The sequence below is a fragment of the Symphodus melops genome (genome assembly GCF_947650265.1).
Source record: "Symphodus melops genome assembly, chromosome: 12".
Lineage (NCBI taxonomy): Eukaryota > Metazoa > Chordata > Actinopteri > Labriformes > Labridae > Symphodus > Symphodus melops.
The window spans coordinates 5,376,871-5,399,532 of NC_136702.1; the positions used below are offsets into that span (position 1 = coordinate 5,376,871).

General features: G+C 42.3%; 1 protein-coding gene across 5 annotated transcripts in view; it reads right to left on the bottom strand.

The window, feature by feature from the left end:
* Positions 1-799: 799 nt before the first annotated feature.
* dachd (dachshund d) overlaps positions 800-22,662 on the bottom strand; it is a 111,370-nt gene continuing 89,507 nt past the window's right edge. For 3 of the 5 annotated variants that reach the window (XM_079357321.1, XM_079357322.1, XM_079357324.1), the window contains 5 exons: positions 11,480-11,625; positions 8,896-9,043; positions 8,062-8,220; positions 6,419-6,487; positions 800-2,480 (listed from right to left, as the gene is read on the bottom strand). In XM_079357321.1, coding sequence (XP_079213447.1) covers positions 2,443-2,480; positions 6,419-6,487; positions 8,062-8,220; positions 8,896-9,043; positions 11,480-11,625 — 560 coding nt within the window. In that variant the 3' untranslated portion in view covers positions 800-2,442. The remainder of the gene's footprint in view (positions 2,481-6,418; positions 6,488-8,061; positions 8,221-8,895; positions 9,044-11,479; positions 11,626-22,662) is intronic. The other 2 variants (XM_079357323.1, XM_079357325.1) reach the window with 1 other exon arrangement.

Consider the following 22,662-nt stretch of genomic DNA (forward strand, 5'->3'; position numbering starts at 1 on the left):
AAAGGAGCACTGTTGATTTTACAGCCATATATTTTGAATTAGCGTCACACACTTGAAAGTACGCGTAAAATAATTTATTTACAGTAAGCTTGATCACACCCTCAATTACAGTTTATCTAGGATTAGCCTACGCGTTAAAACACACACACAGACAGACACACACACAGATGCAAGTTAAAGGGGAAAAAAAACACTCAATTAAGAAGCATAGATTACATTTCTTATCATTTCTTTATTAACGTTTAGTCTTCTTAAATCTCTACAAAGAGAGGAACAACATGTTCATATTGTTCCCGTCTGCAGGCTATTTAAAGTTTATTTTTTTAGAAAAAGGAAGGAGAGTGAGAGTGTCTGAAAACATGAGTCAGGGTTACTAATAGAGATGTGAGGAAAATATATATACAGGGAAGTATATTGTGATATTTTACGTGGCAATATATTGTCTCCATGCTTTTATAAATTGTAATTGCTGATGAGGTTCATTTTGAATGAGTTGCATTGTTTCAAGTTGACTGCAGTGGTCCAGTCGTACATGTTTGTGTTGAGTAAAGTTTGATCCGACTGAAATGCTAAAAGTTCAGATTGTGAGTCCATGCAGCCTTTCCCATGATCGCAATAATATCGCATCATAACATCTTGATAATATCGTACGGTTGGGCGTCTGGTGATTCCCACCCCTACTTATATCAAGTGCTTCACAAAACTGAAAAGTGAAATGAGCGTTTGTGTGACTTTTACCTCAAAGCATGTGATAAAAGAGCAACAAGAAACACGTTGAAAAACCTCAGGAAACAAAGTCTTATCATCAACATGTTAACTTTATTTGAATTTGAAGTACAATGAAGAGATGATTTGAGAAGCTATATAAGTTATCAGTGACAACAGACCTAGACACTCCATTGAGAACAAAAAGAACAAACACATTGTGAACATGGGACACCCCTCCTCTTCCTCCTCTTCTACCTCCTCTCCTGATTGTAACACATAAGGGCTAAACTGTTTCGCAGTTAAAGGACTGACATCAGCTTATGTCTAGAGAATATACACAGGTGTTTCAGCACCGAAAAAGGGGAAAGGGAAAGTAACAGAAAGATCATAACTTAGTATGAGTTTTTTTTTCTTCTTCTTCTTCTTCTTCTCGTCAGGATATCATGAAACACTTGAAGAAAAACAGGATAAAAAGGCTGTGTAGGTTCAACAGGGATTAAATGGCATTCAGTTTCCAAAAAAGTTGTTTCATCATGACTGATTGTTTCTCAAGCTGACACGTGATCATGATACGTCTTGTTTTTTTTGTCTTCTTCTTCTTAAAAAAGCATTGAGAGGTGCTGATTTTTGAGTGTGTGTGTGTGTGTGTGTCATGACAAAAAATGTACAGTAAAATCCAAGAAATATTACCTCTGTTACAAAGATTACAGTACTATTGACAGCAAAAGTCTTCATTTTGAAAGTGAAATGTTTGATAGTTATGTTTTCAAAATCATCCGGGCTTAAGTGAGTCAACCCTAGTATTTGTTCAGCACAATATAGGATTTATTAAATATCATAATTCCAGGACAAACATTTACATGCCTGCATGCTTTCTCACCAAAAAAAAACTGGCAGCTATAGGAAAGAATGATGGCTCAGAAATAGAACAAAACGGTAAGGTTTATATAAATGGTGGTATTGTTTGCCTAAGAGCTCTACTGCATACACAATACCTCTTAACGTTATATACACATTCCTCATCGATCCACTCGGGCTCGACGGAGAGGGAGTTTCTCCTTTCATTATCATCAGATCTCATATATATACACAAATGGTAAAAAGGAAACTTGATTGTATTGTCATCTAATTTAGAAAACATGAAAATCAAACATCAGTCTCCTCTTTTCGAAGATCACACGGATCGATTCTCTCTTCTTTTTTTTTTTTAATCTGTCATTTTTTTTTTTTTCATTTTTTTTTTTTTAGCTCCTCAAAATTCAATTTGAAATACAAAACAAAACTTCAGTCGAATTTCGTTTTGGAAGCTTTTCTCGCTGGCTGAGATACAGTATAAAAAATCTTCAGTGCTGTGAAATTTATGACCAACGGTGTACCACGGGTACATTTTTGACTGTGCTCAATATGTTTCTCCTTCACGTTGGGACACCCCACTACGGCGAAAAAACCTGCTTCATCAAACTATTTAGAGCTGTGTGAGAGAGAGAGAGAGAGAGAGAGAGAGAGAAAAAAAAAACAACAACTTCTTATTTTACATTCAGACACCTCCTCCAGCAATTTGGGGTGAACACAGCATTTCCATTGAACTCCTACAAGCAGCTTCTCCTCTTACAAAAACCAGCCTGGATGAGCTTCACTGGAGAATCTTCATGGGATATTTTTTTCTTCTTCCTCTTCTTCTTCTTTTCTTTTTTTTTCCGAAATATGTATTTCCTCCAGCTCCTCGCGGCCTTATCAGTACATCACTGTGGTTTTCAGGAACAGTCTTCCATCTGCAACGGAGGACACACAGGAGCCCAGAATTAGCCAACAGCTAACATCCTGCTGACGCAAATGCACTATTCAGGATGTGATTGTTGATGAAACGCTAACTTCTAAAGTGTTGCCCTGTGGTGGTTCCATTCGAGCTGTGTTGCTACAGATTCAGAAACCGATTGGAGGGTGAGATTAAATTAGCAGCCGTGGTGAATAGGATTAAATTTCACATACACTATTACATTTTTTTTATTTATTTTTTTCAATCCATGCACGTAATCATTTATTGGAGCTTCTTTTTGGAGTCAGAAAGAAAAACGACCACGTTTATTGAACCGTTACATTTCAGGTCACAAACAGAGGATTAGTCAGGACATACAAGTATAATGACACTGTTGCATGCATATTTTATTAGCAGTGAAGCACACCCTGTAAACGCAGCTATGATAACCACTCTGCGGGCATCAGAACCTCTTCTCCCCATGTGTTTAAGACATCTCCGCTGATCCGCTTGTGTGCACATAATACTGCACTCGTGAAGTGAAGCGCTCTCTAAGTGACATCTCCTGCATGGAAATAGTGTTTATTGAAATCGGCAGACTTTCCTCTGCTCCGTTATCTCCAGACACCTCCAACCTAACGAGCTTTGTCCATTTCCAGCAGAAACAAACACTCCTGTCTGAGTGTTCGCCTGAGCGAGCAGCGCCGCTCCGACGCTGAGCTGGTAAAAGCATCTGTTAGGCACAGCTCAGGAGCGTGTTTGACGTTTATTACCTTCACTATCCGTCCGCCGGAGAATGCTACAGTAATGCCTTTAAGAAACGCACTTCTCTATGACAGAGCGCTTCAATTATTCAATGTTCGAAGAGGAAAAGCGCGCACAGACGTTCAGCAGGGCAAGTTGTCGGACATGACACAAGCCGAGCAGGACATCAGAGACCACGCTTGACTTCTGCTGTGCAGAGAGACGGAGGAAACACCTAGTTACAGCCTGACAGCGGATCTGATCCTGCTGGGAAGCACATTTCACGAGTTGTTGCTGTGATGGAAAATAATCATAATGTGTTCTTTTAACGCTGAGCTTCAAATCTCTGCTCTTTATTTTATCAATATTTTATCAATTGTTGGCCCTTTTTAGCCTGTGTTTTATGCGTTGTGATGAAGATTGGAGACAACAAAGGCTTGCCGTGTGTGTGTCTGTGTGTGTGTGTGTGTGTGTGTGTGTGTGTGTGTGTACAGTACGTGTATGTAAGGGATGGGGGGGGGGTGTGTATACAAACACACAGGCTAATTACCCAGCACTGCCGTAGGTCTCAAAGGCATTGCACTCTGGCTGCCTCTGTTCAAGCAACAACCACCGAGTTCTGTGTAAAAGTCATTACAGCATGAACGCAGTGCAACGAAGAAACAAAGCAAAGGGAGGGAGCGTGTGTGTGTGTGTGTTTGGGGGGGGGGCGGGGGGGGGCTGAGCGTGAGGGCCGCGGTACAGGGCTTGATAGAGGAGCAGCTGAAACCTCCCACGTGTCTTCCTGTCTCAGTAAAGGAAAGGAGGAGGATCGGCTGGTTTGACGTGCGATGACGTTGAAGAGGAGGAGTGTCGATGAATCCCCTCGTCCTTTGTGATCATTTCAATTTAAACCCACTGATTCAATTTTGGGTGCAAATGTTGAAACATCTGCTGGAACGTAGGCAACCCGGAGAACGGCGACGTGTCGACGCGTTGTTTTATGAAAGAGCGGCTCATTAAAACATGTTCAAACTTTGGTATTTTTATATTCAAATCAAGATGAAAAGTTCATTAAAGAGAATAAATATTTCATTAGATGCTAAATAAAACAAAGGGAATTTTTGGCTTCTCTCAGCATAAAATTCCTTTGAAAGATTAATTAATACATGTAAATTATGCAAATTATGCCCATGCAAATATTTTATGAAGACAATTAAGGGATCCATTAATTACAGTCTTTTTTGCTTCAGTGACATTCATTCATTTAATTTTAATTTCACTTTAACTGTTTTGATGTTTAATCTTGCAACAAAGAACTTTATCTCTGCGCACAGGGTCGTGTAAACTTGCCGAACACATCGAGAGGGAAGCGGCGGGGAACCGGAGAAGATACCGGGGGAAGATTTTTTTTTTTTTGCATGTGCACCGTTGCCAGGCAGTAAACTGGCGAGGTACAGTCCCAGTAGCTTTTTCGGTTGCCTGTGAAAAGAGCCGCGCTCCCTCTTGGACCCGATTCAAAACACTGTAAAAGCAATTAATAAACACAGACTGTGTTAATATCGCAGAATTAGAGAAGTGTGACAAAAGACAAATAGAAATAATTAGTTCTCTAAAATTATGCCCTCATTATCCCCCCCCCCTCTCCTCACTCTTTCTCTCTCTCTCTTCATTCCCTGAGTTTGGAGTTGAGAACGTACCCACACATTTCTCTCGGCTTTCATGCGAGTGATAGGCTTGTTTTCTCTCTCTCTCTCTCTCTCTCTCTTCTGCTTGTGTAATTTATCAACATCATTTTTTGCCATTTGAGGTTAATTATACAGCGAGGCTTGCCGAGTCGAGCAGAGGAGACATGGGTGGCAGACAAATGCTCCTCTAATTGAACAGAAAGACAAAATGCAGCCTGTTATTCGCTTTTCCTCCTTCACTCTGCTCTCCAAGGCGACGTTCAGAGTGAGAGCGAGAGATCGGCTGCATCAAACTGTTACCGACAAAAAAAAAAAAAAAAGGGGAAAAAAAAAAAATCTGTTCGATTTACCCTCGACTGAACATTTAAGCAGGACAATGGTTGGAAGAAGTGTAAAGCTCTAACACATTTAATTTGATACAATTACACTACAAAAGAGCCAGCTCTCCATGTGAGAGTAAAGTGGCTAAATATACTAATTTGGTATGAAATAGAGGGCTATAATTAAACTTATCTTTGCCTTTAAATGATGACATATGGATTTCTTTTTTTGGGACATCAAACTGCTTCAGATCCCTGCAGTGACTGAATGACATTTAATTAAGGAGGAGTCATCATTTCTCTTAGTACCATTTTGTCCTTTCTTTCTTTCTTTCTTTCTTTTTTTAAATGCCCTTCCACAAAAATATCAGTTCAAGTAGACTAATCCAACATTAAAGAGTTAAAGAGGCACAACTTCTTCTCAAAGAGGAACATTTCCTCACTTTTCACAGCAGATTACACGGAGCGGTGTTTCCCGCGGATAAATTGGGACCTCTCCCTGCTGATAAGGGGGCGGCTTGTGAGCAGACGCAGCTGAGGCGCATTAAAAAAGGAAGACGTTTCGAGTAATAATGAGGATATTCAACCTCTGCAAGGTGTCTCGGATCTGGGTAAACACAGATAGCAGACAAGTCTACAGAGGTTATCGCGAGTGCGTCCTTCCCCAAACACGTTCTGCACCCCCTAGGCTAACAAACAAACAAACCATTAAAAATGTACAAGGCTTATTCATAAAATGGATTGATTTGCCCCGTTTATTGCTATCAAAGGGGGGATTCCACTGCTTTTGGTGGTTTTATGACTCATTAATGCTTCCTGAGCTGTAAACAAACCACCTCTTTGATTTCCTGTTTCTTTTTTTTTTAATCTACTAAAATCTGTCTCGACAAAAAGCCGTGTTTCCCGGATGCATCACAGCCACTAAAAGTCTACTCAAAGAACAATATTATTTCTACAGAAAACCAATGATCTTGACCCGGTGCTGTGGCCCAGATGGTGAGCTGTGTGCCTGAACAGCAGGCAGAGGAACACTAATGTTCATAAAGTGAAGCAGTGTGGATGTGTGTGTGTGTGTGTGTGTGTGTGTGTGTGTAAGGGAGAGCAAAAGAGGAAGCAAAAGAGGAGGAGGAGGAGGTGGGTGGAGGAGAGAGAGAGAGAAAGAGAGAGAGAGAGAGAGCCAGAAAAAGAGAGAGAGATTTATTGTCTCATCTGAGCCCCTGTACCTTGTATTGTCCTTTCAGCATCTGTTCTTCCACTGCTGCGGTCACTCTCCATCTCAGGGGTCAGAGAGTCTGCGAGAGAAGAGAGGGATCACCACCGTTAAACATCCCTGACATCCACCTATCACAACGCCACCTTCACAGCATCGCTCATTCAAAACAAGAGGCCGAGCCTTCCAGCTGTATCTCCACACCGCGCCGCGCCGAGAGCGTGCATTTGACAGGTGAAGAGATAGTTGGTGACTTTCTCCACGCCAAGACATAAAGATACTTAAATCCTGGATTACACTTCAACATTAATAACACTCATTCACACTTCCATGGTTAGAGAGGAAATTGTCCATCGTTGAATTTTCTAGCTGATCTCATTCATGTTCTCATGATGACAGATTTGTCACCTTTCATATGATTCCAGTACAAATCACACACTATAAATACCGGTTTTATTGCCATGGCGACAACAATAAGTCCTTGGCAACTAAAATGAATTCATTTCTTGTTTTTTTCAAATCGCAAAAATCAATGTGGATCAATAAAGGATTATTGTATCGAAATGTAATCCGAGCGCTTTGGGATAAAAATTAGACTTTTTTGAAACCTTCTGTACTTTTCTATCAACAGAACGAACCGAGGTCATGTCCTTTAAGACATCTGGAATGGAAAAGTATCAAACACTGTGACCTCGCCCCCCCCCCCCCCCCGACATCGACTGACCCTGTGGTGTAAAGTGGCGCTGCTGGACCTCGTCATCAAACCCATCATGAAACCATCTTTGTGAACGCACGCTCCATTCCACACAGAAGAGGTCTTCATAACTCACTGACATATTCAAATGTTCGGACACACCAGGCTCGTAATGACTCTGTCAGTAAATCAGATTTTATGAGCTCGTCGTGTTTTGTATGCAGACACAGAACTTACACTCTGCAAAGCAGCTACCGTTACAACTCCTGTCTAATAAAAGTAAGGCGCAAAAGCTGCGTTTAACTTTAGAGCCTTTCAAATATGGAGTGGCTTTGTAAAATCTCTTTAAAAAGGTGCTTTGCATGATTTCACACTGAATACACATCTGCACCTATTTTCGATCAGTTCTTCTGTTTTTTTTTTTTTAATCAAAGCTCAAACTCATATATAATTCGGACTTCTTTAATGTGAAGAATCGACGCTCTTCTCTGGAACTTTTCCGGCTGTTGTAAGATTAAACGTGGCACGTGAGGGTCTGCAGTAAGCATCCCTTAATATTATCACACTACATTAACAAACGTAATGTGATTAGATGATGATTTGGATGTGAAGAAAATGAAAGAGTTGCAGCTCTTAGTGCACAGGCTGCAAAACGACATGATTTTTTATGCAATTTAAAGAAACATGAAACAAGTTCCCTTCAGATGACGAACCGTTGAAGCATTCGGAGTTCACCGCCATCTTTATTGTAAGGCTCCTAATATGGTAATCAGGTCAAATGTCTATTTTTTAACGCGAAATCACAGCACTTTACTCAGGTGCCTTTTATCCCCTGAAGAGTGACATGTGAACATTTTGGATTGGGCCATTTTGATTCTGCACCTCTTTTGTTTCATACGCTGCAGCTGCCTGACGTGTGTGTGACAGTGCTGGAAGTGAAAGGTGAAATAAAAGCGTCTCACGGTGAAGTGTCTGACCGTTGAGGGAACGCATGCTGTCAGAAGGCGAGGGCTGCTTCAGGGTCTGCTCCACCTGCTCTCTCCTCTTGGATTCGTACTCCAGAGCTTCTTGGAGTTTCCTCTTGGCCTTCTTCTCCTTCTTCAGACGCTTCTGAACGATTGCTGAGACGGAGGGGGGAGAAGAGAAGAGCACAGCGGAACCAAAATGAGCTATGGGGTTTAAATTAGCCGTGCCTTATTTCAGACTGAAATCAGATGATTGCAACGACTGCGTTCCAGCAGGACGAGATAATAACCTAATTTTTTAAAAGCTATAATAGAAAAAGGAAAATCAATTAAACCTAAATATTTCATGTTATGTGAAGATCTTCCTTAATAAAAGAAAATACTGAGGACGTCTTAGCAAACTGCTAGAGGGAATGAAAGCAAATTGAAACATTTATTGGGTTATTTTTCATGGATTTCTCTCATTAAACATAAACGACACTGTTAGCATATGAAGCTAATGCATTTAACATGAGGCTCAGAGTGAGTTTGCCTAAGTTAATGCGTATCACCAATTATGTTAACCGACTAAGAGCAGATAAAACAGCGCTAAGCAGATCATTGTCTGTGCAGCGAGGGAAACACGCCCGCTGATGTCAGAGTTTCAATCGGAAACATTAAACATACATGCAGAATTGTGTACGCACACTCAGGAGTGATTACGTCGACATGAGCACGGGCCTGTTAAGTCACAACGGCTGTGAGAGTACACACGTTCACGCATGCACACACACACACACACACACACTGACAGGGAGGATTCAGCGGCAGGTAGAGTGGTCAGGAGAATACCTCTGTTCTTCTGCTCCATGGCGAGCTGTTTCTCCAGAGTCTCCCTCAGCTCCCTCTCTCTGAACAGCTCCATCTTCAGCTCCGTCTTCTCCAGCTGCACCTGCTTCTCCTGAGCCCGCGCGTTGTCAATCGCCACTTTAAGCAGGCCCTGTATAACACACACACACACACATACACTGGTGAATATATATATACAGGGGAAATAAGGGAGCTAGCTGGCAGATGTGAAGGAGAGAGTGATGTAGGTTATTTAAGAGCTCCACCATGAAGTGACAGCAAAGCAAACCACACTCAAAGTGTGTCACAGGCAGCAGTTCTTCGAGCTGCCCACTGTAGTGAAGCGGAACAGAGGGGCTAAAAGCTGACTGCTGCTACATGACTCGGTTGAGGTGAGTTAGCACATTTAGTGCTGCTCCTCTCTGTTTAGATGTCAGTCTCTTTCAGCTGCTGCTCAGGGTTTGTAAGATCTAAAAACACAAACATGGATGCACACTAGGTTTTGTTATGATCATATTTCAATCATGAATAATGACAGCTAATGGGAGAAGACTTGATTTACTGACCCCCTTTGGTCAAAGCTGTGAACTACAAGTGTAGATAGACCTGTCACACCTGACACTTATCTGACTCTGTGAAGGGAATCGTTTGAACTGAAAACAAACTTTAACCATAAATCAACCAAAACTGAACCGTTTTCAGGTCATTTTATGTCTCCGGTTTATTTGACAGGGACACATTTCCAAAGTAGCCTACTGCACATAGCTAATGCTAATTTCCAATGCCTGTCCCTGAAAGGGCCTTCAAATTATCATGCAACATTAACAACAACGGCAGATTGCTAACAGAAAGTTTAATGCTAGCCAGTCATTCATTCAGTCAGTCAGTCAGTCAGTCAGTCAGTCAGTCAGCTAGCTAACTGTTTTGCAACCAGTAGGCTAAAGTGTTTATTCTTTTTAATCACATTTCAATTGGTGTTCTTGGCAGAAAGTTTTGAGGAAACAGCTGTACCATTTATCTATCAAAATAAAAGTTCAAATGGATCCATCTCTTGGTCTATTGATTCAAATGGTAGATTTGTTGGTGTTTACTCTGATTTGAAACTAAGCAAGGCTGAACGAATCAGCCACAGTTGGCCAAGAAATTCTTTTTTGTTTCTCTGCAGTTTTCGATCGTTTACTTATTGGGAGACCTGCTCGTCATGTAGAGTGTCATAATACAACTTTTGTTGTGGCTTTGAAATCAAACCAATTTAACTGACGCATTGTTTTTTTTTAAAGCTTCAGTCGGCTACTTGAAACATTGGCATCAAAAAGGTATCCAAGCATTGAAACATTGGATAGCATCGTAGATATTGTCTGACTCTATACTATTAGTCTTTTTAGCATATTTTAAAGATCCTGCAGCCCAACTGAAATGAGAAGCATGAATGACAAGTTGCTCATCATGTATCAATTACATTAGAGCCGAATATAAATATAAATATACTCCTGACACCCTGGAATTGAAATATCCTGCGTTTAAGCCGTACAGTACCGCAGCCTTTTTCATCACAATTATTCCCCATCCCCATGCAATTATACCAAATGCACTGGGCTATATCTTACTAATTGTTGATTCTTCTGACCCCAATTTATTCTTAGTTGCTTTATCTTAATTTTCTGCTTGGTTTCATTTTGTTGATTTGTATATAAATATTCAAGGCGAAGATCATTATCAAAGATGACTTAGTGGAGTGTTGGGAGAGTGCGACGGCTTTACTTGTGGCTTTCTAATTACCGCGTGGAGCCAAAGGAGACGCAGGACTCTGACGCCATCGGTACAAGTGCAATGAGAAGGGCAGCGGCATGCACACATCATTACACTCAGACAGAAGGCACATACATTCATCTTTGTGACGGAGGCCGTTTGAGATGAAGTCTAAATGGCACTCTGAGTAGATGGGTACTGTTAAGGTATGCAGATTTACAAATGACTGTATCTGTAATCTTTCCAAAGGTCTAATGTCCTTGTTAAGTACAGTGGAAGGACGAGGTGGATTGTGTGCACTGTTAGGACTAAAACGAGCTTTTATAAAGAGGGTAAAAACTTTTAAAAGACATCATTAAGCAAGGAAAGTCTTTATTTGTCTTTTCTGTTCAGGGGATCAACATGTGGAATGCTTTTACCTGCAGAGCTCAAACTGGATCCAGACTGGGGTCATCTCAAAACTCAAACTGAAACACTGACTCAAACTGACTCAGTCTTGTAGTCATGTACGATCGCACCAACCTCGACATGCTTTCTTCATTTACTGCCTTCACTGGTTAAAACGGCTCCAAACAGAACGTGCTCAAATTCAAGAGGCAGCTTAAAGAGACACTGCGGCGGACTCTGTGAGCTGCGACATGATTGGTCCCTTGCTTCGTGACGAACCCTGAATGATCTCACTGGTTCCTGAATCACACTGACATTAATAACTTTGTGAGAAGTCAAAGGCCTATAACACTTCAGTGCAGAGAAACCTTACCAGACAAACCACACAAGGATAAAGAAGAAGCTCCTTCCAGTGATTGCATCATTTATTTCACTCTGTTAGTGGCCGTACCTGTATGTTGGTGAGCAGAGTCTCTATTGATGACAGGCCGTCTGGGAAGAGGAATGGTGAGGGGAAGCCAGGCGGGAGAGCCTGTCCGGCCAATGACAACCTCTCGTAGCTGTCTCTTGCTGTTGGGGTGCACATCGAGTTGTCCTCTGCAAAGACAAAGATGAACAAAGATAATGGATTGATCCCATGAAGAGTGCCGTTTGTTAAACTAGTTGAGTGGTGGGTCATTTTTATTAGATTTGGGCCATTTTGACACAAGCTGATCCTGAATAGAAAAGTTAGAATGACTTCAGCGGCCACTCCTAACTCTCCCTTCCTGTTAAATGTACAGTGGACAGTCTGATCCCTTCGAGACTCCTTTCCGTTGCTTCTTCCCAAGGCCTGACTGTGGGGTTACACGAAAATAACCACGACATAAATCCAGCTCCCATCGTTTAAAAGATGTCATGTGGATTCCCCCCCAAAAAAAATCAGAAGCAGGCCCGCAGTTTGACCCCGAGAGGATCGGGCTTCCATTGTGTACGCACGCACGGGCGCCTGTCAAACCGAAGATGACATCATCCTCCATTCATCAGCGACGGAGGGGTAGGGCCCTGCCATCTGCTGTCCAGCCTCTCCGCCGGGCCTCAGAGGAGGCGAGAGGAGCAGAAGAGGGAGGGAGAGAAAGCAGGAGGCAGAGAGGCAGACACAGATACAGCCTGGTCAAACTAAAACAGTATGTCTCACTCTGCTGTTTGTTGCCCCATCAGATCTGACACATGTTTTTGTCCAGCACGTTTTCATCAAGCCAGCCACACAAGCAAGGCAGTTTATTAAAAAAAAAAGGAAAAAAAAAAAGGCCTCCACAGGAATTCTGCCCCATCAGCTGTTAAATCGTTAATTCAATGAAAATAAAGTTTTATTTGTAATGTGGAACCCCGGCTGTGTCGAGCACAGCACCTCTCTGCTCTCATCCACTATTCATATCTGTTTATGTGGCAGGCTGAATCTTGTACAAACAGCGAGTGGAGCTGAACAGCCCTTCCTCTCTCCCTCCCATCAATATTCACCGACGCCAGCCAAGTGCTGGGAACAGCTGGTCTTACATTAATTAGTTTAAAGTATTTATTTCACCCATCCTCAGAGCAGATTGAGCAAAAACATTGGAGATTATTTCAAGCATCTGCAAATGCCCTGGAAACATCTCTGCGCCAAAAGTCGAGTGCGAGGATTCACAGTTTAGGTTTGTAATTTGGAGCTTCTTTTTTTTTTTTCCAGAGAGGGGGAAGATGGTGAAATATGCACCGCTGGTCCGTGGAGAGAGTAAACAACCTTTCTCCCTTTTCAGACGGAGTTCACTCCTGTTGATTAATTAGAATGGATGGTTGCCTAATGGATTAAAATTTGTTTATAATTTGACTTCATAAAAATAATGAATTGCCTTCTTTTAAGAAGCCACTCCTGTGGTAATTTGTTTTTGTTCCGGGCAGTGGTGTCTGCGTTTTGAGGTGGGCGTCTGGGTGGAGATGTAAAATGCACTCCTCTTACACAGTGGCACGACATGAAAGTCCCATTTTATCTCAATAAAGTAACTAATCAAAGATCAAAAGCGTTAGAGTTGGCGCGGGCTCAGGTTGATATAGATGTATTACATGCGTTATATGCTTGCATCACCCACCTCCAATAAAATCACCATAACAACTAGAGACGTTAGTAGACCTCGGGGAAAGGTCTGCTGTTGTAGCTTTGTAATTGATTTGTACTGTAGGCACTTTGTCCCTTATTTAGTGTTGGCATTAATCATAAATCATTGCTTTAACAAACTCAGGCTTCCCACTCAGCAGGCCTCCCCTCCAACACAATGTTGGATCACACGGAATATTTGATGGCTTTGTTGCAGGGGAAACAACCTGTCATGCTCTGGGAAAAGCAAACAGCGTGTTTTGTTCGACAGACTCCAACTACCGTACAGCAACCCCCTGTCAGATAACATTTCCACCAGGAGCTGTGCATAAGAACCGGCATTTAAAAAGAGAGGAATTGAGGCTAATCTAATCAATATAATCAAAAGAGGCTTAATGAAACTCAAATGTAAATTCCAGCGGAACATGATCTCGATCTGTGGTTTCTGTGCTCCCTCCCTCTCTCTCTCTCTCCTTTTTTTTTTTTTTTTTTTTTCCTGGCGGAAAACGCTGGCATGTGTTTGCATGTTTATTTCTCACCATCGCTCCAGAATCATTGACTTCAACTTAATTACAGCGACAGGCGTTGGAGTGATGGGGGCCGGTGGAATGGAGTGCTCTGTTTCCAGGTGATATTTCTCCACTAGCGAGGCTGCCAGCAGCAGCTGTGACAGCCTCTTGTGCTTACCGTACGCTAAAGGTACAGTTAGGGCCCCCGCCCCCCCCACCCTCCAAACCCCCCCCCCCCCCCCCCGACTATGAAATACTGTGTGGAAAAACACTCGCGGGTCACCCCTGTCACAAATAACATTTCATGCACAACTGTTTCGCCGGATAATAGGAGCCACAAATAAAAATGGGACGCTGTAAATACAATGCATTCTGAATGAAATGCCATAATTTAAAACAACCCCCCCCCCCCCCCTTCCGACCCCCCCTCCATCCTCCTCCTCCACCCTGCTCTCAATAGCTGCAGAGGGAGTCCTTGACAGTGTGCTAGCAATGATGAATCACCTATCCAGTTAATTTTCTCACTCCTCATGTGTTGTGCTGCTAAAACAGGGACCCAGGAATTGACTTGACAAACTATGAATGTAAAAAATATCACTCGGAGGGATCTGGGCTTATCTCCAATTTACATGTTATTAGATTTGTGTTGCGAGCGGCACTTGGACCTAGCAAAGCACAGGCAACAAAAAAAAAAAAAAAAAGATGGGGCACATGATAACCAGAGATAAAACATGTCTAAAACCCACTTGAAAGCCCTTTGAAATATTTGATGGAAAGTCGCGGGGATGTGGAGAGAAGCTGGAGAGCAAACTGGCCTGATTTAAAAAGTGACAGACACACATTGCAATCTGCGGTAAATCTAGAAGAAACCTTGGGAAATTTAGCTGCAATCTCTGGATAAATAGCTGTAATTGACCTTGGGAGTTGAAAATGTGCCATATGTTTCTGCTTCCTGTGTTTGAAACTGAGTCCCTCAGGACATTTCAGCTGAGTCCTCACACGAAGGCTGCTTGAGCGGCTGGAGAGGAAGATGCAGAAAGAAACACATAAAAGAGAGAGAGAGAGAGAGAGAGAGAGAGTGAGAAAGAAAGAGGAGGAGAAGAATGCCAGGAATGAGAGATAGATGGTTGAAGACAGAAGATGGATGGATGGATAGATAGGTGAAGCTGAGTCTGAGGAAGAGGAGGCTGGAATAGAATGTGCAGAGAATGAAAGAGTGACAGAGAGGAAGAGAGATAGCAGAAAGAAAGAGGGGGGGGGGGTGAGAGAGAGGGAGAGCAGAGGTACATTTGGCCAACCAGTCAGTGTGATATATTGACAGGTGAAGCCTTTGTCCTTGCAAACCTGTGTTCCTCCCAGCAGGAGAACTGAATGCTAAACCCGGAGGTTGTCAGCACAGCCAAACACAAAGCAAGGAACTGCTTTTCACTGCACAATTACGTTTGATTTGACCTGCCAGGGCTGTGCAGAAAGCAGCCTCCTTCAAATAGAGTAGTTATGACCTCTCGGACAGCCATTAGCAGCTAGCACAGCATTATTCCACCTGCACTTAAAGCGCTGGATTTGGAAAAATCTTGTCAAGGGAAATATCTGTCTTCTGGTACACAGGCCGTGGTGCAGAGCTGGGCAAAAAAAAAAAAAGTAGCAGCATGCAATTTGAGCACTTTAAAAAAACATGAGCTTATCTTGCAAATGATGTCTGCACTCTGGAGGGTCTTTCAGGCAAAAATAAATTCAGCTTTATCTGTAAGATAGTTTCAAACATGCACTTCAGGGTGTCACAGGCAGATTTTTTTTTTTTTCTGCAGGAGTATTTTGATGTCTCCAGTTTTCTGCACGTTTGTGAAATACGGTTTTCAAGTGTTTGCAGATGACATCTGGACAGGAAAAATGTTTGTGATTGTACATGATCCAACTCCTGGAGGCTTTGATTGACTTTGCAGGCAGGCACACTTTAAAAAGCCTCCCGAGGGCTGGCTTGAAATAGTACAAATGCATTAAGGATTGCAAAGTTGAGGGTCTCATTAAGCATCCACCACATCCGAGTCATGCTCATATCTGTTTGGCAAACAGAGTCAATAAAAATCTGCTTCTTTCGCTGTTTTGAACAGAAGTTGCAATCGTCCATGCGGGCGGCCCTGCTGGGAGCGGGCGACCTGGGTTTGAATCCGACCTGTGGCTTCTTTCTCACATGTCGCCCCCCCCCCCACTCTCTCTCTCTCCTGATTTCAGACTCTATTCACTGTCCAGTCTCTCTGATAAAAGCACCAACACACCCAATTCAACCAAACCTCAGGGACGTTTTAAGAAGCTTGAAAAAAAATGTTCTGAATTTGAATTTAAAATGACACCTCCTTACACCTTTAACTGTAAATGTTACTATTAGTCAGGACCGAAAGGAGAAGGCGTTTATGGCTTTTGCGTGTCCAGTGGGGCGGTGTTAAAGTCACGTAACCTTGCAGGAAAAACTGAGCGACTGCGTCTGACGATCAAAGACTTGAAAAACAGCTTTCTCTGACACGTGTTGAGCACATGCCTGTGTAAGGTAGAGGTAAAAAAGAGAGACAAAAGAAGATGCACATTGATGTATGCAAAAAAAAAAAAAAAAAACAACCCTCAGACAGGAACACACTCATTACACAAACACACTGCACACACACTAATGTGCCCTCATCACATTTAAGCTAATTTCCTTTTCATCACGGAGAGAGGAAAATGAGTGTTTGCCCCATCCCTGCTGGGGGACAAAGTCAAGAGCCCCGGTCGGTTTGGGCTAGATTAACAGGTAACATTTGGCTCCCACTCTCTTATCACAGCATGAAAATCAAACCGCGTGTTTTCCTCTATCGCTCTCTCCTTCTCCCCTCCCTAATGTTCCCTTCACTTAGAGATGAAATCGCTTGCTGCACAAACCCATTTGCAGAGAGGAGAGAAGGTGAGCAGGATAATCAGGCTGGCCACTGGTCCGTGTTTCCTAAATGCTCTCCAAAACATTACTGTGCAGAGGCATAAAATTAGCGGCGGGACCTTAAAATGTTGACATTTAGCATGACTTTTTGGAGAGTGACACCCTCATATTTTCTTGTAGGATATCATTAAATTTCAACTGCCCTATGGCTGTGCCTTTCCATTAATAACCAATTCAGTGTGTCACTTCTCCCTCTCTGTGCCTGCCTCTCTCGCCACCTTTTTAAAGTAATGAGTCCATTGCTTTGCCTTAATAAATTGAATCGTATTCTCAAGGCCGTATGAAGATAGAGCCACAGATGGACAGGCTGCATGGAGGAAATAACCATAAATCCTTTACTGTCAGAGAGGCGGCGTGAGGTGACAAAAGGAGACAATCGCGATGCTCAATTGGGATCACAGAGAGATTACAAAAAGACACGGTGAAAGGTTGACTCTCTCTGTTAAATCTGGCTCTTCCTGACATGCATAAACGAGTATTTTAGAGCTCTCAGCGCGGAGCAAAACAAATACAGATGATTAAAACAAAGAATTTAATCTACTGACAAGTCGTAGATTATACTCTGCCGTGTACATAATGTATGGCACATCTACAACTGAGAGAATTACAACTACACATTGGGCTTTCGCGGCATAGATAACAGTGCTAGGGCGACAACAATTCACATTGATTTCATCATTTGTTTAACTGTTAGCTGGAGAGAGAGAAAAAAAAATGAGAAAGAGAGAGAGAGAGGGAGGTGAAGAGAAATGGAAACAGAGAGAAAGAGAGCAAGAGGCAGGGGAACAGAATCTGTGTTGACTTCCATTCAGGAGGAAGATATCTTGTCTTTTTATGCAGCCCATGTCATATTTATTGCATAAAGGTCAGAGTGTTCATTTGTTCAAAGTCAGCGTTTTCCCTCTCTCCTCTCCTCCATGTAATAAATGCAGGGGCTATGTCATTATCGGACCTCTGAGGATTACAGGCTTGGCTGACTGTGATGACTGCATAAAAGCATACAGGACTTTTGTTTCTGCCAGCGCACACCTTCAAATGAGCTCTTAAAGGGAAACAGTAGTGGAGACAAAATGGCATTTTGTAGAGAGGCCACCGCCGTTCGAACGGCGGAGACGCGAGCGGGGGCGAAGTGAGTAAAAAAGGTGGGAGATTTTCACTGCCGAGTCTATGGCATTAAACAAGGCTCAAGTTGGAGGGGCAGAAAATAAACTTGTGACTCAGAAGAGAAAATTACAGCCGGGAAGACTTGAATAGATTTCTGTAATTCCCCTATCGACTAAGAGCCCAAACTGTCGGGGAGACAATATTAGAGGAAGGACATTATAGTGAGGCACTTTGAAGGTGTTTAGATTGTCTTTGCATATTGACCTACGTTGACCGGGTGCATTTATTGACAGAAGAATCCCAGAGATTAAATTGGCCTAAACTATTGATCGGGTATTTTGCCTGAATCATTCCCATTTCAGAGGGGGATCATTGGTACTGTATACCCCACTAATCTCTCTGACCCACTAATCATCAAGCCATTTATTTCTCCCTCTTTGTTTAGTCCTCCTTTGTTTGGCATTTATTAATTCATTAGAGCAACTTCTCATGCAGCTTAACTTAGACAGTGACTGGGGAGTCCTGTTTCCACCCGATAGCAATGTGCATTCCAGTAAAATATGCCACCGGAATATGCACCCAACATCACAATACACATGCCAATTACATATTGATAATTAAGCATTCAAACAAACAAACAGAGAGGAAATCCCCCGTAATCACCAGCTTTTAATGGAACAAGTATTAGCTTGGTGTGGCTGGCCAGATAGCCTGCTGCTTGATCAGAGCTGTGCTGGGTTTGGGAGGGGGGAAAGAAAAAGGGGGGGTGGGGTGTGGGGGGGGGTTAGTAGACACATTGGTGTCATTGCCTGGCATTGGAATCCTACAGGGAGAGGCGGTGCTGTTCTGTTGCTGCCGAACGAGTGTCGACGCTGCCTGGCACTAATCCAGACTGGATATACTGAGCTGCTTTTAAACGAAGATGAAAGAACAAAAGAGGCAACGGGAAATGTAAACTTTAAAAGGCCAGGCTTAGGAGCACTCGCTCTGCTGTAGGAGCTCGACAAACGGATGCAAATCCATTAGCAGTCCTGGTTTCACAGTTCTAAAAAAAAAAAACAAAAAAAAAAAACTTAAGGGGTTTTAATAGGAGCAACGTGTTAAACGCGCGGAAATCTGTTTTGATAACATTATTCATAACACTGGCTTTGTGCTGAGCGAATTAATAACACTTCATTTACAGACGGAATAAAGCTGGCATGGTATTTCCAGTTAAAGAGATTAATTTTTAAACACCTAATTGACAGGCTGGGGTTAGGCAGGATAAGCAACAGACTATAAGGCTGCAGCTGCAAAGTCAAGGTGACTGGAATAGTCAGAGAAAGGCTTTCAAATCGCAGAATAGAGCGGAGCGAGAGAGAGAGAGAGACAGAGAGAGAGAGAGGAAGTGAAGAGAATTAGTCCTCAAGCACTTTTCCCTCCGCCCCCTATTCTTCCTCTCTTTATTAGGAATGATTTACTTTCCCAGTGAAAGGATATAAAAGCTCAAGTATAGCGGCGTAATTATCGCAGAGTGAAAATTTAAAGGTTTGACTCACAATGTCCTCAAGTCAGTGAGCAGACTGCCAGACGATAGGAGTGACTGTGTTCAACACTCTGCATGCAATCGGTGGTGTTTTATGGGCTTTGCCAAGGCAGAGCACACAAACAGCACTCGGCTCTGCAAGTCTGTAAACATGATGGACTGTGGCAAACTACTAGGCCTGGTGTTTACCTTGGCAGAGTCTGGCCCTGGCATGTAGGCTGCATCACTTAATTACTGTTTACATGTAAATATTAAAATATACAAATGGCCCTGCAGAATGTCTCGGAAAAAAAAAAAAAAAGTACAGAAATACATACTCAGGGTCAACCTTATCTGTCCGCAACAGTTGCCGCGCCAAAGAATTGTTTTGAATCGCAAATTTCCCGCATTGTACATAATCTTCATAATTGTTTAATGCTGTTGTCCAAGGGCATTCGGGTAAATGTGTTCCCACAATCTGCATAATAGCAGATGCTCAGATATGTTAAACACACCTTGTGTTCTCAGAGAGGGGAAGGGGTGGGGAAAAAAGAAAAGAAAAGAAAAGAAGGTTATTGTTCAAAAACAGTTTTATCAGGATGAAGACTGTGATCATTACTGTCTCCAGTCAAGACTGATAGATGATTGCTTTGATTACAGACCTGCTTTCTTGACAGTACACAGCAGCAGATAGTGTGAGAGCACCGGTGCCTACTGTGCATCTCTGGTATGGCTGAGTAAAGCACTTGTTCATTTGCAGTGAAGGGTAACATGAAACAGGCCTCAGCCTTCTGATGGACAGGGAGATTTCACCTTCGCCAGTGAATGATAATGCATTATTAAATTTGCCTCTCTGCTCACTAGATACACTTAGCTGACCACAGCATATTTATCTCCCCATCCGAGGCTCACGTCTTGGCAGGAGAAAGCATTCTGTCACTTTTGAGGCATTTCAAAGATTAAAAAGAACCTCTCTCTTTTCAACGTCCCTAAAAGCATCCCCCCTTTTCAGTGAAATGTGATTAGCAGGAGATGGTGTCACGCAATGGAACATTCATGAGGGGGAGAACAAATATCCAAATGAACTCCCGTGTCCTCGAGGAATAGCCCCCTCTCTGCACCATCAGCAATCTCTCTCACGCCGGCTGGGGGGAAATTTGATTGATCCTCTATTGAATTATTTTTTTGCACTCTTTCATTTCAACAGGACGCACTGACAAGTTGTTTGATCATAAAGCATTATTGTCTGCCAAGTCACATTTCAGGGTTGTGATGGCTAATGATCTTGCCTCCTGACTTAGGGAAAGTCAGGTAGTCAGCATGTGTTTGAAGCTCGCAACGCCAAGGACATCGGGAGGACTGAAACAAAACACTATGCATTAAAGTCAGGAAGATGAAGAGAAGGAGCTTACACCGAGCATATCCAACTTTTAATGATACTGTACGGAGATACCATCAATGTCAGTGAAATATTTACGCCGCAAAAAGAGCATGAAACTGAGGCGGAAACTTTACGCCCTGATCCAAAGTCCCTCGACTTCCTTTTTATCATTGCAAATGGTTATGCAAAGAAGGCAGAGAACAAAGACTACAAAGGCTGGAAATCACTTTTTTTGTCTTTTTCATCTTTTTTTTTTTTTTTTCAAACTCTCTACATGAGCCCATCAGTGTCCACAGGTCCTTGCCCAAAGCAGCTGTATGTAATAGAGTGTGACACGGGTACCACTTCATCATTCAGACAGTAAACTGGGGCTGCAGATAGTGCAGCCTAAAGCAAATCAGCTGGACATGTCGAGAAAGGCATCCTCATGAAGGAAAGGCGTGGCGATTACAGTTGTTCAATATCAATGCTGCTATCACTGTTGACCTACAATGATAAAAGCGGGTGCATTCTCCACGATGAATGCAAGTCAGCGCACTAAAAACTTAGCAGCACACCAAAATAATGTATCTATCATCATCTTTCTTACACAGTAGAAGTCACAACTTTTGGTGTCAAAAAAATTCTGGTGCTCAGAATGGGCCAATAGTTCTTTAATGTTGTTCCAATGGCAGTATGAGTACGGTGAAGGCTTCATATGTGGCCTAAAATGTGATGTGAGGTCACACGATTGTGTGACAATAATAAAACAACCTAAGTATGGATCTTGGAGAGAGACTGTGTTAGTCAAAGTTAGCAAAGCATCAGCAATCAGTGTACTTCCCCTCATTATGTTGGTATTGGAAGAATACTTGGTATCAGCAGATATAAGTAGAAAGCTACAACTTCTTTTTGAAACAAGATCTGAATCTTGTTTTTATGTTGTCTTTCTCAAATATACCCCTTCAATGAATGTTTGATCTCTGTATTTAAAGCTCCTGCGTTGTGCGCCCCCTTTAGAGAAGGCTGCACCTCTTATCTCTTAGCTAACCTCATCTCATACCTACTGCTGTTTTTTTTTTTAAACAGCAAACCGTATCTTTGAGATGTAAAATAAAAAAAAATTCATCTGCAGCAATCTCTACTGTAACTGGCGTCTTTTGACACCTACCCGGAGGCAGCCTTTACGAGCATTCAAAGTTATATAGAAACAGTTACACTTGTCACTGACAGTACGATTTTGTTGACTACAGGAAGCCATATAGATGCATAAGTATAAATTTCATTCTGTTTCATAACCAGCTAAAAACTCCTTAGAGGAGCTTTAACCTAAGGACTGACTGGTTTACAAAAGAAGGTTTCAATCGGACCTTTCTCAGTCAAGAAACAGCATGTGGTTTGATGGTGATAATTCTTAAATATTCACAATGCCGTTTGTGCACCAGACTACATTATTTACATTGTAGGCTGTTTCACCGAGTTTTCAAGTGATTGGCCTCAAATCATTAAAGGGATTTACATGTCCAGGTCTAAGAACTGGGATCAGTGGGAGTGGCCATTGTGGTGGTCAGCAAAGGAGTTATGAAAGGATCCTCCTCTTGGTGACTTTATTATACCACAGGCATCCATTTGTGCATCTACTGTTGTGTCAACAAGGATATGCAATGTTTACCAGGGAAGTGCCAGTATCATATTACCAGTGAATCCAACACTTTTAAAATATGATTTACAGAATCACTTTACATGCTGCGTCTCAGCTCTGTGTTAGATGTGGCGTCTTTAACCGAAGAGGGTGGGCTGAAGAAAAGTGGAGAAATGTGTTGTTGGAAAAACGCTTACAGAGAACTCCTATAACTTGCATGTGCATACATATGGCTTGAGTTTCAAACACCTTTTTCCCCGAGGAAATAAAACGATGTCAATTGTTTGATGTCCAAAGTGAGTTTACAGCCAAAGGCTTCCGTACCTTTCAAACTTCCCCTTGTTTGTCAGCTACCTGCTGTTTCACGAGACAGAGGCTTGTCGGAAGCTTTCGCCACAGACTTTCTGTTTGAAGCAATTCAATTAGTCTCATGT